The sequence below is a fragment of the Armigeres subalbatus genome, unplaced genomic scaffold (genome assembly GCF_024139115.2).
Source record: "Armigeres subalbatus isolate Guangzhou_Male unplaced genomic scaffold, GZ_Asu_2 Contig1547, whole genome shotgun sequence".
Classification (NCBI taxonomy): Eukaryota; Metazoa; Arthropoda; class Insecta; order Diptera; family Culicidae; genus Armigeres; species Armigeres subalbatus.
Window position 1 is genome coordinate 21,149 of NW_026942337.1, and position 18,537 is coordinate 39,685.

At 44.2% G+C, this 18,537-nt stretch overlaps 3 protein-coding genes and 1 long non-coding RNA gene across 4 annotated transcripts; 1 reads left to right on the plus strand and 3 right to left on the minus strand.

The window, feature by feature from the left end:
• Window positions 1–5,813: 5,813 nt before the first annotated feature.
• On the minus strand, window positions 5,814–6,809 carry LOC134202972 (uncharacterized protein K02A2.6-like). Its single transcript, XM_062677971.1, has one exon. It carries the CDS (start codon window positions 6,807–6,809, stop codon window positions 5,814–5,816), a length of 996 nt encoding a protein of 331 aa, XP_062533955.1.
• Window positions 6,810–7,691: 882 nt separating this feature from the next.
• On the minus strand, window positions 7,692–9,479 carry LOC134202977 (uncharacterized). The gene is made up of 3 exons (XR_009977394.1): window positions 9,088–9,479; window positions 8,163–8,975; window positions 7,692–8,078 (listed from the first exon to the last, which is right to left on the minus strand). It is a non-coding gene; the product is annotated as an uncharacterized LOC134202977 (long non-coding RNA).
• A 531-nt stretch (window positions 9,480–10,010) lies between these two features.
• LOC134202979 (uncharacterized) lies at window positions 10,011–11,651 on the minus strand. The gene is made up of 2 exons (XM_062677979.1): window positions 11,428–11,651; window positions 10,011–10,476 (listed from the first exon to the last, which is right to left on the minus strand). The coding sequence occupies exons 1-2, from the start codon at window positions 11,562–11,564 to the stop codon at window positions 10,167–10,169; spliced, it is 447 nt and encodes a 148-aa protein (XP_062533963.1). The 5' UTR covers window positions 11,565–11,651; the 3' UTR covers window positions 10,011–10,166.
• A 3,651-nt stretch (window positions 11,652–15,302) lies between these two features.
• On the plus strand, window positions 15,303–17,359 carry LOC134202970 (DEAD box protein 52 homolog). The gene is made up of 2 exons (XM_062677970.1): window positions 15,303–15,521; window positions 15,592–17,359. The coding sequence occupies exons 1-2, from the start codon at window positions 15,438–15,440 to the stop codon at window positions 17,323–17,325; spliced, it is 1,818 nt and encodes a 605-aa protein (XP_062533954.1). The 5' UTR covers window positions 15,303–15,437; the 3' UTR covers window positions 17,326–17,359.
• The last annotated feature ends 1,178 nt before the right edge of the window (window positions 17,360–18,537 follow it).

Sequence of the window (18,537 nt, forward strand, 5' to 3'; positions counted from 1 at the left end):
GTGGGCGTGGATGTGCCGACAAAACCGACAAAACCGTCATCATTGGCGTCATTAAAATCATCAAATTTTGCAAGGTTTATGGGTTCTGCAAGATAGTTCGAAAAAACAAATAACCGAACATATCGGTATAGAATATCGGTATGCCAAATTTTGCGTATAGCCTTTTGTCGAGACGTTTAAAATCAGCTGATTTTACAAAAGACGAAACAAAAGATATTTTAGTTACTAGATAAAGATTGTCACTGTCGTCGCTGTCTGGAACATCTTTTGCTGGCGAGGATAGGGGGGCTAAATGTCAAAGAAGGAAAATCCATACGATTTGACAGCTTGGTTGTTCCGGACATGTTCCGGACAGCAGAACAAAGGAAACCGAAGTGACAATCTTTTTCTAGTAACTAAAATATCTTTTGATTTTACCGTCAATGGTCCAATGCACCGAATGAACGCAATGACGTTAGAGACGGGCGCTGTTTACTAAAAATGAACACTTGCATGAACTCGATGAATGAAAAAGTATTCATTCTATAAGTAAACAGCGCACCGCTCAAACGTCAATGATGAACTCGGTGCATTGGACCATTAACAGTTCTTCTACACTGGCGGAAATAAAATATGGATTTTCATAAGTTATGCCTTATGAAACACCAGAAGTTCATTTCATAGTCGCTTCATAACGCTACTATGAAAATCATAATCATTAGTATTAATTGCATAGATATGCCTTATATGAATTCCAATGTTTATCCTTATAAATCAAAATCATAAGGTAGTCTTATGGAGCAGCATGTGATTTCAAGTGTTCATCCACGGGAAAATATTATTGTCAATTGTCATTAATTTTCATTCCCGACTGATCATATTTTATTCAAATAATTTAGCATTAGCAACGTTTTAAATCGAATTTCTGGTATCGGATACAGGTAAGAATATAGTCAAGAAATGCTGGGATTATTGAATTCAGATGTGGTTCACTGATTGGTTCAGCATAAAAACAGTCTTCGTATCATTAACCATAATTGTGATTCTTCCAGCAAATCCGTTCGAATGCAGCAACAACCAGAGGTTGGAAGCTGCTGAATAATTGTTGTTTCATCAAATAATCCCATCTCGTATCTCTAGCTACAGACCGTCAGTAAACCCGATCCCAAGGTTGTTCACCCATTTGAGAAAATCGATTGTACCGGTCTCATGATATTAAGAGTTCGATTCCGGAATCTCATCCGGAATGCTCGATGGAAGCAGCCCTGGAACAAGTGTTTGTTGATCTGCTGCTGGTGTTTCAATGACAGATGACCAACACTAGATTTTTCTGGCGGCTATTCCTGGAACGGTGAGTTTAAGGTTGAATTTACTTTTACTGAATCTGAATGTGACTAAAGCCCCAAACGCAATTCAACGGAACGGCGACGGAAACGGAAAATTTGACAGTTAGCCCATATATTTTCTGTCAAATTTGCCGTTTCCGTCGCTGTTCCGTTGTATTGCGTTTGGGGCTTAAATGTATGCTTCCACATTTATCACCAGACATGGATCCTGAAATGCGAAAGACTCCCAGCAAAAGACCATCGTTAAACTTTTTGCCTTGCCATTCATCATAAATTGCACAGCAAGCGGAAAAAAAATCATTCAATGATTCACTCCAAACGAGTGTAATCTGTGTTGCCTGCAGCAACTGTTGATCAACGTCGACAAATTAAGCATCAGCGTAATATGTAGTGGAAAGGAAATCAAGCAATCGGAAATCTATGAAGAAAACGACATTATTGTTTCATAAGGGCGAAAGTCGCAAACGTAAACATTGACTTCTTCTGCTGATTTCACGAAGATTAGAGACTTATGGCGGTATTTTCTACTTCCGTTCGATAGAAGGCGCGGAGCGCCGCCAGTTCCAAGTGGTTGTTAGCTGGGAGCGGTCCTAGTTGTCTAGGAATTTGCAGGAAAAGGCATTGTTTACGTTTGCGACATTCGCCCTTATGAAACAACAGTGTCGAAATATATAAATTCGGATTTGAAGAATTCTACATGGTGAAGGAGTCACGGAAGAAAGTATAGAGCTTTACGAGTTCTTCTGATATGAATCTGAAGAGAAACACGTTTTAATAACTTTAACACTGGAGGTTTATTCAATTACGATTAACAAAAACTAACTGCCACACAGTTTGCTATTATTTCAACACCCCCTCTCAGTTAATTTTTATTCTAAACCTATTTTATTTCTTAAAGCGATAAACGTCGGAGTGGCTAGCGATTTCGTAAGGATATCTGCTTGTTGCTTTTGTGTTGCAATGTATATCAGCTTAATTTTACCATCAGCAACGGCATTTTGTATGAAATGGTACTTCACGTCGATGTGTTTGACTCGCTTCGTTTCCTCTCGTTCTGCCATTGCAATCGCTTCTTGGTTGTCCTCATAGAGCGGTACCGGATGTAGTGGACCTTGTTTAAGATCGGTCATTAGTCCGGTCAACCATATCGTCTCACTTGTGCAGGAACTCATGGCAACATATTCGGCTTCGGTAGAAGACATTGCCACTGTAGATTGTTTCTTCGATGACCACACAACAGTGTTTCCATGCACCTTCAGCAGAAAACCGGAGACGCACTTGCGGTCGGACTCGTCGCTTGCATAATCTGCATCCACGTAGGCAGCTACTTTCGGCTCCTTCGGATTTCTTCGGTACAGTAATCCCATCTTCTTTGTTGCTTGCAGATACCGTAGGACACGTTTGGCATGTTTCCAATGCTCGTCACTAGCAGCATCTTGAAACCTTGCCAAATACCCAACAATGAAACACAGGTCCGGACGGGAACCCATCATGATGTACATCAGTCCTCCTATGAGTTCACGATATGGGTGCGTGCATCGTCCGGCTTCTCGCTTTAACTGTAACCTGGGTTCAGCTGGTGTTTTAACAGGATTGCAGCTTTCCATGCCAAAACGAGCAATCACCTTCTCAATCTGTGCAGTCTGGGACAGCTTCATGGTTCCTCGTTCCATGTTCCGTTCTATTGTGATGCCAAGAAAGTGGTGCAGCTCCTTCATATCCGTCATTTCGAATTTACGCATTAGGATGTTCTTCACACGTTGGATGTCGGCTTCATGTTTGGCAGCGATCAACAGATCGTCGACGTATACAACAATGTATACTGTATTATCGCCACAAACTCGAACGTATACGCAATAGTCGTGGTTCGATCTTGTGAAACCCTCACTCGTCAAAAACTCGTTGAAATGGCTGTTCCAGCACCTGGGTGATTGCTTCAAACCGTAAAGCGACCGATGCAGCAAGCACACCTCACCGGGGTTTAGTTTCACCCCCTCTGGACACTGCATGTACACTTTCTCGTTGAGGTTACCATGCAGAAATGCGGTTCTGACATCTAGCTGGTGAATCTTCAATCCATTCGTCGTTGCTAGTGCCAAAAGTGTTCGAATTGTAGTCAACCGCGCCACAGGTGCAAACGTTTCTTCGTAGTCCACGTGTCGTTTTTGTGCGTAGCCCTTAGCTACCAGCCTTGCCTTATAGCGTATTGGACACCCTTCAGCATCCGTCTTCACGTTGAACACCCACTTACACGGTACGGGATGTACCTCTGGAGGACGTTTCACTATGGTCCATGTATTATTCTTCTGCAGCGCCGTCAGCTCGTCTTTGATCGCTTGTCTCCACTCAGACTCGTTCGGGTGACCATGGACCTCATTATAGCATTCGGGAACCTGTATAGAATGTGCACCAGCAGAAAGAGCTTTGTATGAAATGAAATCAGAAAACCAACCTGGTCTCTTGCACTCCCTGACCACTAGACCTCGGAACATCATCACATGGTTCGTCCCTTTCTGATTGTGGTGGGAGTGCGTTGGTGCCTTCTTCGATGTTGTCTTCCTCTCCAGCTGCGCAGTTATCAACGGAATGTCGAGCATCTTCAAATACTTCACTATCCCCCCCTTGCTTGAATAACGGTGATACATCCTCCGGAATAACCAGGCGACGATCAATGCTTTCAGTCGGTGACTTGAATGGAAATGATGATTCGTTGCACCGGACATCACGTGCCACATAAATTTTCCGAGATTCTTCGTCCCAGAGACGATATCCAGTTGGTGCATATCCCAGCATGACACACTTTCGCCCGTTTGGATCCAGCTTACCTCGTTTCTGCTTCGGTATCCAGGAGAAAGCTTGACACCCGAATACTCTTAGCTTAGTCACATCAGGTTTTTCGCCATGCCAGCGTTCCGCAGGTGTTTGCTTGCCTTTTAGCGCTTCAGTTGGACTTCGGTTCGTGACATACACCGCGTTCAGCACCGCTTCTCCCCAAAGGTACTTCGGTGCACTAGACTCCGTCAGCATCGCTTTCATTTTCTCCACTATGGTGCGGTTAAAACGTTCCGCCACACCATTTTGTTGCGGGGTGTAGCCCACCGTTGACTCCACTTGAATACCCTTTTCTGCGTAGTAAGTTAGTTGATCCTTTGAAAAATACTCACGTCCAAGGTCGCATCGCAAATGTGCTATTTTCGTTCCAAATTTAGCAGTCGCCATAGCTTCATAGATCTTGAAATAATCAAACACTTGATCCTTTTTCTTCAGCAGGTAAACGACTCCAAAGTGCGTGTAGTCATCCACGAACGATAGGAAATATCGATAACCGTCCGATGTCGCAGGGGTAATTTGCCCACACACATCCGTGTGCACGCGCTCCAGTGGCCTTTGTGTCGATGGTCTTGTACCGTTGAATGGTTGTCTCACCATGTTACTTGCAGCACACGTGTCGCAAAACGAAGGATCACCATGGACATTACTCAGTCCATCCACCATTCCAGACGTCTTCAATTTGAGCACATTCTTGAAGCTGAGATGCCCATATCGCTTATGCCAGAGCTGCAGCTCCGCGTTGTCGGCTACTAAGGCAGATCGAATAGAATGCATACGCAAATAGTAAAGGTTACTGTGCCTTTCCGTTTTATAAGGAATAATCCAACGCTGATGGTTTATCGTAAATGTCCAAAATGGCGACTTACCTGTTCGTGTGTTGCCGGAAACGATGTTGCTGCTCAACTGACGCTTGATCTTGCTTTCGCGCGTGTCGCCTTCGCGTTATGTCGACTTGACGCTGTGGCGATTCAACCAAGGTTATTGAATGGAAAGGTGCTACCATTCAGCACAATGTACACAGTCGCGTGTGGGCTATTAATAACTCTAATGCACATCACACATCTTCCCCCTTCTCGAAAAAAAAGTGTTAAATCCGCATTTAAATAATGTATAAGCTTTATTTTATCGTTTGACCTTAATGCGCAAAATTTGACTACAATTACGTTTCCGTGTACTATTTGTGCAGATTCATCCATATATTTTTCATGAGGTAAACTGTCTCGTGACATTTTTGACAGAGTTATGTGACGTATACACGTATATGCGACAGCCGGAGATTTAGAGGAAAACAAACTAATTTTTTTATGAAATGACACCACTTTGCTTGGTACGGCATTGTATTTTCATCAGAAATATTTATGAAACTTCGCTACCAGGATATTCGTATTGACTTATGCATGAATTGAATGTAAACATAAGTTGTAACGCTAAATTCAAAGAAAAAATGAACCCTTGTTTGCCTTGCTTCTCTTTTTATTTAAATAAAACCTCAGGTGAAAACAAAATAAAGTGCTTAAAAGTAAGTAAAATGGTAATTCCTCCATTGAATAAAAACAAATCCCTCTTTTCTACAGGAAACGCAGTGTTTACTCCAGGGATAAGGAATTTCAATAGGGTATGAAAGATCAACATATGCTTTCCACAAGACTACTTATCCTAATCTGCTACAGACCGGATGTAATCCGACAAATAGTTCAGGGCATTCCTTTTCCGATTCGGTAGAGAAGTATTTGCATCGGAACTTACCAGTTCATTATTTGAAGTATTTGTTTCCTTCTTTCGCCAATGGGATACTTTCCTGGTCTGCGAAATGTGACGCTTCAGTATTTGACCTTCATCGTTGTTAAGTGTTAAGCTGCCATTCCTGTCTTCGGTTACAGTATACCTTCTTGGAGAAAACCGCGATTCCCCTTTCCCTCGCATGTTCCTCTCCACTATTACTACATCGCCTGGCTTTACTCGACTAGGTCGCGCTCCTCGTCTTTTGTCCTCTCTTTCCTTTGCTGCTAGCTTAGCATCTCGATCCCTTCTGGACAATAACTCCTCATCAATTGTAACTTTTTCAAAGTCAATCAGCGGTAGACCTCGTTTGACCTTCCGTCCTAGCATGATTTCTTCTGGTGGTAACTTTGTCACGCTATGAGTCGCAGCATTATGTGCATGGATCGCTGCGCGAAGCTCCTCGATGTAATTAGTTTTATTCGTAGCTGCATTTGTCATGGCTCGATTTATAACCTTCATATAGCTCTCCACAAGCCCGTTTTGCTGGGGAAACAACGTGGTGGAGAAGACTGCTGTGATTGATCGCTCTGTACAGTAACGCCTATATTCTTCGCCATTAAAGGGCGGTCCGTTGTCCGTTTTTATCGTCTGAGGAAATCCTTCTCTTTCGAAAACCTCTTCCAATACTCTTGTGTTCTCAAAACTTGTTGTTTTGACCGGGCGAGCAATCAGATATCTCGATCGGTAATCAACGATTACAAGTATAGATACTCCATTGAATTTAACATACGGACCATTGAAATCTAACGCGATGGTCTCCAATACTGCTTTTGGGGCAAGAATTCGCTGCATCGGGGTTGGTTTTTCAGGCCTACCATTCATTGCACAAGCCGAACACGATTCCACCCACTTTTCAGTGTCAACTGCCATGTTGGGCCACCATACACGTTGGCGCAAAGATGCTCTTCTGTTTGGCCGCAGAAGGGTGTCCTTGATGTGATATTTCTAGCACTCGTTGCTGTAAAGCTTCAGGAATAACAACACACCCCGTTTTCACTACCATGCCATGACGAGTAGACAAATCTTTCTCAAGAAGTTGATATTTTCGTAGTTGAGCCGGCCATATCTCTGAATGTAGAGCATCAATAACAGCTTGGAGAGTGCGATCGTCTGTTGTGGCTATCTTGATTTCATCGTCAGTAATGAATTCAACGCTGTTTGCTTCCAATGCTGCAATTTCCCATGGACTCGAGTTGTCATTGAATGGTTTGTCGTTGCCAACGTACAATCGTGAAGAAGAATCTGCAATATTTTCTGATCCTCGAACATATTCAACAGAATAGCTGTAAGGACTTAGTCTTAATGCCCACCCGTCAGCACGCGTTAACGCTCTTTTAGACTCTTCTCGGGTTCGATTGAGTATAAACGAAACCCCTTGTGCATCTGTACGCAGTGTAAAATGTCGGCCAAGCAAGAAATATGAAAAATGCTCGACCGCCCAGACGGCTCCGAGAGCCTCACGTTGGTTTTGAGCATACTTCTTCTCAGTTACAGTCAATGATTTAGATGCAAAACTGATGATTCTTTTACGCCCATGTACGTCCTCCTGCACTAATACGGCACCTAGCGCAATTGGTGAAGCATCCGTATATAGGATCGTCTTATCGTCCTCGGAAAAGAAGCCCAGCGAAACACAGCAATGTACTATTCTCTCCTTCACCGCTGCAAATGCCTTGCTTTGCTGTGGTCCCCATATCCACGATTTAGCTTTTTTAACGACCTCCCATAGGGGGCTGGTAATGTCTGCGAAATTCCTCACATGGGGACCGATAAATGAGGCCAAGCCTAGGAAACTGCGTAGCTCAGATATTGTGGCAGGTTCACGAAAATCACGTATGCTTTTTATTTTTGCGTCCTCTACGTGAAAACCTTCTTCGTCAAGTCTATGGCCCAAGAAATCAATACAAGTTCTGTCAAACTCACACTTTGTGGTGTTCAACGTTAAGTTGTTCGCTCTCAATATTTCCAATGTTTTGCTAACTGTTTTCCGTAAACTCTCAAGACAGTCCGCAAATATGAGGATGTCGTCGATATATACGATCTTGTTTTCAATGTCCTTGAGTATCCGAGTCATTTCTCGTTGGAAGATTTCGGGGGCACAATTCACCCCGAACATCAACCTAGTGAACCGGTACATTCCTGTGAATGATTTGCATAGTTTAATTGTTAATGTGAAAATTAATCTATCGTATATATCTGAACCGTTACTATTCGCATACATACCATTTTCTGTTAGAAATGTAGTTAGATCGCGAGATTCATTATGCAGTTCTAGGTGGTAGAATGCGTTGCTAAGGTCCAGTTTGGTAAAGTATTTTGAACCATGGAGCTTCACCTTCATTTCCTCGATCAAAGGAAGCCGAAGTATTCTCGGTTTATTGCCTTGTTTGGTGCCCGCATATTCACAACCAACCTAAAGTCATCCTTTCCTTTGGCCACTGCAGACATCCCGCTAATCCAGTTCGGTGCACCTGTAACCTTCTCGATGATATCTTGCGATTCCATCTCCTCCAGTCGGAGTTTAGCTGCCGCACGGAAGGCCGCTGGAACGTTGTAATACGCGTTTTTGACAGGTGGAATCGTTTTATCTACACTGAATTTGATCTTTACTCCAGGCATCTTTGGAAATTTACATGGCTTTTCAGCATTCTTGAGATTGTTAATCGTAGCAATATGCAGTAGCCCCATGTCACTAGCTGTCGAGCGTCCTAGGAGTGATCTGGTTCCGCTGCAAATTACATGGAAAACCGCTTTTACGGACGGTCCTTGGTGCTCTTGTGCAACTATTTCTGCTTGGAAGGAACATTCTATGACCATGGGGGACTGAGACCCATAAGCATTTATGTTTTTCATGTTAGCGAGTTTGATAAAATCCAGGTTGGCGATCCCCACCGAATGTTCCTGTCTGAGGAGTACCCAATCTCTCCCCCCGATCACATTTACGTCTGCGCCAGAGTCAATAAGCATTTTGATTGGACTTGATGAGCCTACTCGACATGAAACCAAAACGTCTTCGAGTGAAAGCCTGTTCACGCACTAAAATATGAAAAATTCTTATTTCAAAATCAAACTTCAATTTTCAAAAATTTCAAAATTTCAAAAACAAATCGATGTTTTATTAAGTAACCAAAATTCAATTTTTCAGTACCTGATCATGGTCTTCGTGGTTGTCTGGTGTTGAATCGTCGGATTTGAACTGAAGCTCTCGAATACGTGACCGGCGGCAAACGGCTCCATAATGCCCGCGTTCTCCGCACAAGTTGCAGTTTCTATTTAGTGCTGGACAAGGAAAGTTTGAATGAGGGAAGCCATTGCATCGACGGCAACGAGTACGACGTCCCCGTTCTTGCAGTTCCCTCCTGTTCGCTGGTGCATGCTGGTTGCCTCGAAAATATTTTGGTTGCGATTTGTCAACCACGCTTGCTGGCCTTGGGCGTTTCCCATACGGTTCACGTCCAGCAGAGTGAAAATAAGGCTGACGTTGTACGCGGTTAATGGCATACGACTCAGAACCATTGGAACCATTGGAAGATGAGGGGCCCGCCGTCTCGGACTCGTAAGCTTCATAGCGAGTAGCAGCCTGCACGATGTAGTTGGTGTCATGTCCATAAGTTTTTGCTGTTTTAACCAGTTCCTGGTTTTTCAAGCCCTTTAGTAGTGGAGCCCTCACGAATCTGTCTTGATCCGAAAGACTGTATCCACACAGCCGGACTTTTGCCGTTAAACGGGCATGAAAAGCTATTGCAGACTCGGATTTGTCTTGCCTCATGTTCGAGAACGCTTCATGTTCGGCTGCTGCGTCTGTCATTGACTTGAAATGGTTCCTTATATTATCGACAAAATTACGATAGCAACCCGCGTCGTTCAAGCTAGGGATGAGCTTGGCCGCTCTGACGATGTTTTGTAGTTCATCTCCGATCGAAAGGAATAGTAACTGCATTCTTCGGACAGGATCGTTTGCGTTACTCAGGCTCGCAGCGATCTCGAAATTTTCGATATACCGGTTCCATTCCTCCCACATTTTATTTGCCGGTACCTCTGTCGAAAACGGCTAGATGTTATCCCAGCGAATACTGGGCATGGAGTTATCGGTCGTATTGGTGACAGATGTGCACCAGATTTGGTCAGTGTCGGGGGCACATGAAGTGGGACGTGTTGATTGCATGGAATTCACTGCCTTAGTGAGATCGAAAAGCATGTTCTCCAACCGTTGCAGGCGATCATTATTCAAGGGGACATTGCTGTCATTTGATTCACCGGAAAGATTACTTTTTTCGTTGTTCGACGTGCCCGGAACGGCTGTTGGCTTGGCTGGTAGTATGGCGGAATAGCTTGCAGTTTCGCTTGCGTCGCTTTGATTGTCGGTGTTGTCCTCATCCGAGTCGTAAACATGGCCTGGCGCAATGTTTTCCTCTGGTTGCTCCGGATCGTTCTCGTCGTCGCTTGGTTGCGGGTCGAAATATTTCGGAGCCCGGACGTATCTACCGTTGTTGGACATATTGTTCGGATTTTATCAATATTACACTCTGAAAGACAACTGTTGAACATGTTTACTTTAGTAAAGCTTTACTTTATTTTGCTGAAGGGATTATTTTTGAATAGTTCTATGAAATTTTCCATAATGAGAGCAAGTTAGTTGGAGGTCTCTCAGCCACACAAAAAAAATGACTGAACTTTTCGCTACTCTGTGGACTGATAGGTTTATTCTCAAGTTTATTCTATACCACGTCAATAAAAAGTAATTTCTACTATACTTTGTGTAGGTCTTGTCAAACTGACTGAGAATTTACTAGACATTACTCTAAAAGAAATCAATGATAAGTAGTGATCCAAAACTAGTATTGCGGACATCCCGTCACGCCTTGAATTTTTGTAAAACATTTTTTTTAATGATTTTTTTGTTTGGACTTGCGTGGACGTTTCGGCGCATTGGAGACAAATATTGCGTACATCCCATTACGTCAAGGACATGTGAAAAATAGAGGGATCACTGTCTTGCGGACATCCTGTCATGCGAGGACTTCAACTAAGAACAAATGCTGCGGACATCCCGTCACGCCTAGAACTTTGGTAGCACATTTTGGACTTGCGTGGCCGTTTCGGCGCATTGGAGACAATTATTGCGGACATCCCGTCACGCCAAGGACTTTGGTAACACAATTTGGATTTGCGTGGCCGTTTCGGCGCATTGGAGACAATTATTGCGGACATCCCGTCACGCCAAGGACTTTGGTAACGCATTTTGGATTTGTGTGACCGTTTCGGCGTATTGGAGATAACTATTGCGGACATCCCGTCACGCCCAGGACTAAAACGAATTGACCCCGAGGTTGCACAGACAGCGTTGGATTATTCCTGCCAAGCGGAATTGAATTGTCAATATATGTTGTTGTGGCTCCTGGCAGGATCGCCAAAATGTGCCTTTCCGTTTTATAAGGAATAATCCAACGCTGATGGTTTATCGTAAATGTCCAAAATGGCGACTTACCTGTTCGTGTGTTGCCGGAAACGATGTTGCTGCTCAACTGACGCTTGATCTTGCTTTCGCGCGTGTCGCCTTCGCGTTATGTCGACTTGACGCTGTGGCGATTCAACCAAGGTTATTGAATGGAAAGGTGCTACCATTCAGCACAATGTACACAGTCGCGTGTGGGCTATTAATAACTCTAATGCACATCACACAGTTACCTTTCAATTCTGCAACACCGATGATATCGCCATCCTTCGTTAAGATTGCACGATCTGGCTTGAACTCAACGTGCACTCCAGCCTTCAGTAATTTCGCCAAGGATAGCAAATTGTACTTCAGCTTGTCAACGAACAGCACCTGCCCAAATGACAAAGTGTACCTATTTTTCCCAACGTGCGACTTGCCCTTCACCGTACCTTGCTTTGTTGCTACCAGCACCTCACCATCCTTCGCACTGTCGATGTGAAACGGATCTTGTAGCACTTGCAGTTCCTCAAAATAGCTTTCGTCACTGACCATGTGACAACTTGCTCCTGAGTCCAGTACCCACTCGATTACGTTCTGCTCGTGACACTTTTTGCTCCTGAAACCAGCGCCACCTCCTTATCGACAGGGATTTTAGCTACCTGCGCGCGACCCGAACGTTTCCTTAACATGGGGCAATCAAACTTCTTATGTCCAAGCTCTCCGCAGTGGTAGCACTTTCCGGAAAATTTCGATGATTTCCCACGTCGATTACTGGATTTGGCCGCTAACACCACTCCATCCGACCCATTCGTAGCACTCGAACCGGATTCTCTTCCAGAACGCTTTTGCTCCTCCGCTAGAAGGCGTGCTTTGACGGTCGCAAGCTTCAGTTGTTGATCGTCCAAATTTTCCATCGCCGTGGTAACCACATCGTAACTAGGCGGTAAAAAAAAAATAAAAGCTGACTCACCATATCGAGCTCAGTAACAGTGGCGCCAGTGTCTTTCAGCTGTCTTCCCAGCTCATCGAATCGACGGAAATAATCCGATAATGATGTTCCTTCCTCCATCCGCAATAAAGCCATCGATCGCCGACTGTACGTCTGAGCAGCAAAACCTTTTTTCGCGAAGGTGTTTGCTAAAGACGTTCACATTTCTTTTGCTTGTCGCGTACGTACTCGAGATGACTGTCCGCAATATTCGCCACCAGCAGCGCTTTTGCCTTCTCATCGTTTTCCTGGAATTCTTCATTTTCTTCCTCATCCTCCGGGGCATCCTTTGTGATGGCTTCCTTCACCCCATGGGCCGATAATTGAGTCTCCACTCGAAACTTCCACGTGTCATATCCTTCACCTGCGAACTGCACGATTCCTGCTTTCCTCGCACTGGACATTTTGAATTTGGGAACGGCTTCGAGAACTTTCTTTTTTACACTTTTACTCTTAGGTATGGCGTGACTGGGCTCATAACCTGAAGAGAAACACGTTTTAATAACTTTAACACTGGAGGTTTATTCAATTACGATTAACAAAAACTAACTGCCACACAGTTTGCTATTATTTCAACAGAATCATCTTTTGCTACTTGTAGGGTCGAAGCTAGATGAGCGGAAAATAATCACAGTAGCCTGAATATGCGGAAGGTAGATAGGAGAGCAGATATACTCGGGCAAGGACCGGGAACAGTCGTAAAAATAAAGAGCTGTCTATGCGTGTGAAGTATAAGAGTTTTGTGTAGTTAATTGTACTCAAGTGACACCGTCTTGAAATTCCCAAACGTTACAATTGGCGACGAGGATTAAAGGTAGGATTAAATAATTATAATGGCTGAATGTTATATTCCACATTCTACTAAGAAAAGAAACCCGTTGGTAGTATCGGATGAAGTCTTGGATGAAGTGCATGTGAAGTTAATTGATTTATGTGAAAATTGTCTTAAATTAGTAAAATTTCTTGAAAAAAAAAATCGTCAGGTGAAAAAAAAATAATAACAAAATGAGTCGGTTGTCATGGTGCGTCTTAAGAATCTGTTTCCTTTTCTATGTGAAAAAAAACGGGAGTGAAAAAAAAACAAACAAGCAACTCTATGGTAACGGTATCACTATAGCCATAGCCACCGATATCAACATCAACCAACATAGGAGTTGCTGTGTGAGGAGCCGCCGAAAAAAAAAGGGAAAAACGTGCAATGGGTAATGTTTTTAACATAACCGCGAGTAGACGTAGGACTTGTATAAACGTAACGTATTTACATTTAATTTCTAACTTTTGGATCTACAGAGTTTGATCGCAGAACTCTTATAAAGTGCAAAAAGCGCAATATTTACTCACTTCTTCTTGGCCTCGTTCGTCTTGGTCATGATAGTCTGTAATGCCTTCTGGGTCTTCTGCAAGCCAGTATTTTCAAGGTCCTCCAAAGGATCCACTTTGCGTTGAGCGAGGGGAAACCGTTTCCAGTCCGTTGCGGCCCATGAAATGTTGCATAATTTTAGCACCTCCTTCTCGTCGATAGATCTGTCAACTGCAGGGCCCCTCTATGGTTGCAGAAATTTTTCTCCGGGGATGATTCTTCAATTCCAAATTGACCTGCTTGTGGTCCTTCTAGATCTTGTTGATAAACCTGGCGTGCTTGATGACAACATTACCGGCGATTGTTTTATTCTTTGATTCTTCGCAGTCGTAAGATACGTCTGATACAGCTGGATGCACTTGTCCAAATCACCGCGACATCGTTCACGATTTGTCCTCCGGTAGACCACCTGCATCGTATTCAGACTAACCTTCTCTCCTAGTTCGCAAGTGTCGGGGACTTTGTTAACGTTGTTCTGCGACTCTTCAAAGGCGGACCACATCAGGTGCAAGCTCGGTTTGTCCGGATGAGCCAAAAGACGTCGTACAATGCATAGCCGCTCAAGACGCTTGAAAAGGCTGGGATACGCTTTTCTTTGTCTTGTTCGATCTCGTAACCAAGTTATTCTATCCAGTTCTTGAGCTGGTACCGTTCCAGTGGTTTCGCATAGAAGTATGGATGCTTGATACCTTCTTCGTGGGTTGAGCGAGCGGTGACGGCGACAGCGGTAATGTGCCTTGATTTTAACGAGACGCTACGTTTTTTTTTCGAAAATGCCGCAACAACGACACCAGTCAACAATCCGCATTTTCCCGATGTTTTTAAAACTTTTAGCGATGTAATTTGAAAATTTTAAAATAAAAACAAAAAAATCCGAATCCGCGCGAGTGATTTTCTCAACTGCTGTCATTTTTTGGACAGTGTTGCCGAAAAAATCCAGAAATTTGAAAAGTCATTCTGACAGAAATCGGTGAACGTTCAACACCGGGAAACACACTTTGACACACAGAAACACACGGAAGAGCAGCTCAACACAATTTGGTGTGGTAGAGTTTCTAACCCCTTGGATAGGGACCCAAATGGGGACTCCCGTGGAGGTGATCTTATAGTGCTAATCCTAACAAATCCTAATCTGTTTACCGTGAGGGTACGCCGCGTGCAATTTTGAGAAAATAGGCCTTTTCACGAGACGTTTGAAAACAACTGATTTTACCATCAATTGACAGTTTTTCCGTGAAAGTGGCAGCGTCCGATTTGAACGGTTTGCTCAGCGGTTGTAAACAAGTGCAGTCCCGGCAGTGTCACATGAAAAGGCCTATCAGGCAATGGGCCTTTTCACGAGACGTTTAAAAACAGCTGATTTTATCGTCAATTGACAGTTCTTCTATGAAAGTGACAGCTTCGGACTTGCAGGCCTGTTCAGCGGTTGTAAACAAGTGCAGTCTCGGCAGTGTCACATGAAAAGGCCTATACTTCGACTTAACATCCGACACCTCAGAATCGAGAGTCGAGATCGTCGAGATCTTTACTCAAGACTCCTACTTTTTCCTACGCTCGTGATCTATGATTTGACTTTTCGGTCTCATGCAAATCAAAACAAAATTTAATCGTTGACCGCGGGCTTTGAAAACATTCGCATGCACGTGTGATGAATGATTCAAAATTTAAAATAATTTAATTTAAAACAAAACTGATGTAGATTTGCTGTTCGAAATGGATACCAGTGATTTATTCCGCAAGCTGACATGTGGTGCAAAGTTTTCTTCCAAAAATAATCCATCGCTGCTGAAGCGAAAGGTTCGTATGCTGCTATCTCGCAGTAGGGGTAATGATTGTGTTTGATTTTGGTTTCTGTACCCATTCGCAGCGCACGGAATCCACTCCGAAGGCCACGGAAGTCGAATCACTTGCCGAGGTGAAGTTGGAGATCAAAGAAGAGGAGGAGGAAGGCGCTTCTGTAGCGGATTCGGTTCCGCTGTTTTCGCACAGTCCGCTGGTGCTTAGCGAGGATGATATCAAGGAGGAAATTAAAAGCGAGGATGACGAGGAGTTCACCGGTGATGATTCGGAACGTAAACGCGTTCGCCTGATGTCACCGGAGAAACGTGAACGGTACCGTCAGTTCAAGGTGAATCGATTGCGCAACTTGCACCAGATCAAGGTTAAGAAGGGGGCAAAGGTGACGATTCCGGATCCGATTGAGCAGTTCCGTGAGTTGGCCGAGAAGTATAATGTGTCCAATCAGTTGATAAAAAACATTGAAGATTGTGGCTATAAAGCGCCTACTCCAGTGCAGATGCAGGCGATACCGGTTCTGCTGGAGGGTCATCCGCTGCATGCCTGTGCCCCGACCGGGTCGGGGAAGACGGCCGCCTTCTTGATTCCTATAATTCACCACCTGAAGAAGCCAATGAAATGCGGCTTCCGGGCGCTGGTGGTGTGCCCTACGAGAGAACTGGCGAAGCAGACACAGCGAGAAGCGCTCCGGTTATGCGAGGAGATTAATTTGAGGACCCACGTGATTACGAAAGTTGATGAGACTACCACGGATTATGGGTTGGAAAGTAGGAAGCACTACGATATTTTGGTTACGACTCCGAACAGGATCTGCTTCCTGGCAAACCGCGAGCCTCCGTTGATAGATTTAAGCAATATTCAGTACGTTGTTGTAGATGAGGCGGATAAGTTGTTTGAGGAGTCGAAGAACAGTTTCCGAGACCAATTGGATTCAATTATGAATGCCTGCACAAATCCTTGCAAGATGGTGGCATTTTTCAGTGCAACAATCACGAAAGAAGTTACTGCTTGGGCCAGTGAAAATATGTCTAATAGGGTGCGATTTTCAGTTGGGGTGGCAAACATGGCAGTGGATTTGGTGGAGCAAGAGTTATTGTTTGTTGGAAGCGAGAGTGGTAAGTTGTTGGCTTTCCGAGAGATGGTTCACAAGGGATTGACGCCGCCGGTTCTTGTTTTTGTGCAAAGCAAGGATCGTGCCCAACAATTGTTTACGGAGTTGATCTATGACGGTTTGAATGCGGATGTGATCCACGCTGATCGGAATCAAAGGGAGCGAGATAATGTGGTGCGGTCTTTCCGGGAGGGGAAGATATGGATTTTGATTTGTACAGAGCTAATGAGTCGAGGAATTGACTTTAAGGGGGTGAATCTAGTGGTGAACTACGATTTCCCTCCTTCCACGATTAGCTACGTCCACAGAATCGGTCGAACGGGACGTGCTGGCAGACGCGGTAAAGCGGTCACCTATTTCACCAAAGATGATACGGTCAACCTGCGGAGCATAGCGCAGCTGATCAAGCAATCGGGTGGAACTGTGCCGGAGTACATGCTGAAGCTAAGGAAAAGTTCGAAACGGGAGAGGAAGAAGCTGGAACAGAAGGCACCCAAGCGGGCGGCCATCCGAACGCTGCCGGCTTTCGAAATGCAGGAGCGTGCCAAGAAAAGGAAGCTGATCGCCAAATCTAAAGCAAAGAAGAAATTAGGAGAAGATCGAGTTCACAACGGTCATAGCCACAGCCACAACGGTCAGGGGAAGAATCATACACAAAAGAAGGCGAAGAAAGGTAAGCTAGTTAAACAATAAAATACGTCTTTGTTTATTCGAACCTGTTCAAAAAGTTATTCTACTAAAGATTCTTCGAATTCTTGTTTCTTTCTGCCATCTGATGCTCTTGAGAGACGAGTCGGAACTCCGAATGAAGTCAGGTTTTATTTAATGGATTAAAAGTTTATTAAGCAAAACGTTCTTAACAGTACGGTGTTCAATGTAGGAATGAGCGTGGAAATTATTTTTCCTAACAAGTTACTTGTGTTACTATGTAGCTCCCATAACAACGTAACAGCGCTACGGCCGATTGATTATTGCGCCAACACCCCCTCTCAATCGGATAATCCGACCGCTTGGCACAGTTTCTTGAGATGTGTAGCGTCCACCGGTTTGGTAAACAGATCCGCTAACTGGTCCTCGGTTCGCACATACTTCAATACTATTCGATCGTTCGCAATATGATCTCTAATAAAGTGATGCTTGATATCTATGTGCTTTGATCGTTTGTTTTCGCAATTGTTTGCCATGCCTATCGCTCCTTGGTTATCCTCGTATATTGAGACTGAATCTGATGGCCGCTTCAGCTGGAGGTCTTCCATCACTCCTGAAAGCCAGATAGCTTCTGAGTCAGCAGAACTAAGGGACACGTATTCTGCTTCGCTTGAAGATGTGGCAACTGTCACCTGCTTCTTACTCGACCATGACACAGCGTTACCGAATACCGTGAACAAATAACCGCTAACTGACTTCCTGTCTTCTGTATTCGATGCCCAGTCGGCGTCAGCATATCCGACCAGCGGTTCAGCTGAGTCATCACGAACGTACTTCAGATGCTTCGCTTTCGTTCCTTTCAGGTATCGTACAACTCGCTTAAGGCACTGCCAATCAGTTATTGTTGGATTTTGTTGGTAACGGCCCAGGAATCCGACGGGATAACACACATCAGGTCTGGTGCACAGCATTATGTACATGATTGTACCCAGAAGCTCGCGGTACGGTTCTTTGCTTGTTTCACCATCTCGCGAAGCACGCAGGCTCTTATCCATAGGCGTCTTGGTAGGGTTACAATCCACCATATTGTAGCGCACCAACAGTTTTTCAATGTTCGCTTCCTGGCAAAGGCTCATTGAATTTTTCGTCCGGTCGTACTCCAGCTTCATACCCAAGAAACGATTGACTTCTCCGCAGTCTGTCATGGAAAACGTTGAACTTATTGCTTTCTTCAGTTTCTCTATCGTTTCCAGCTAT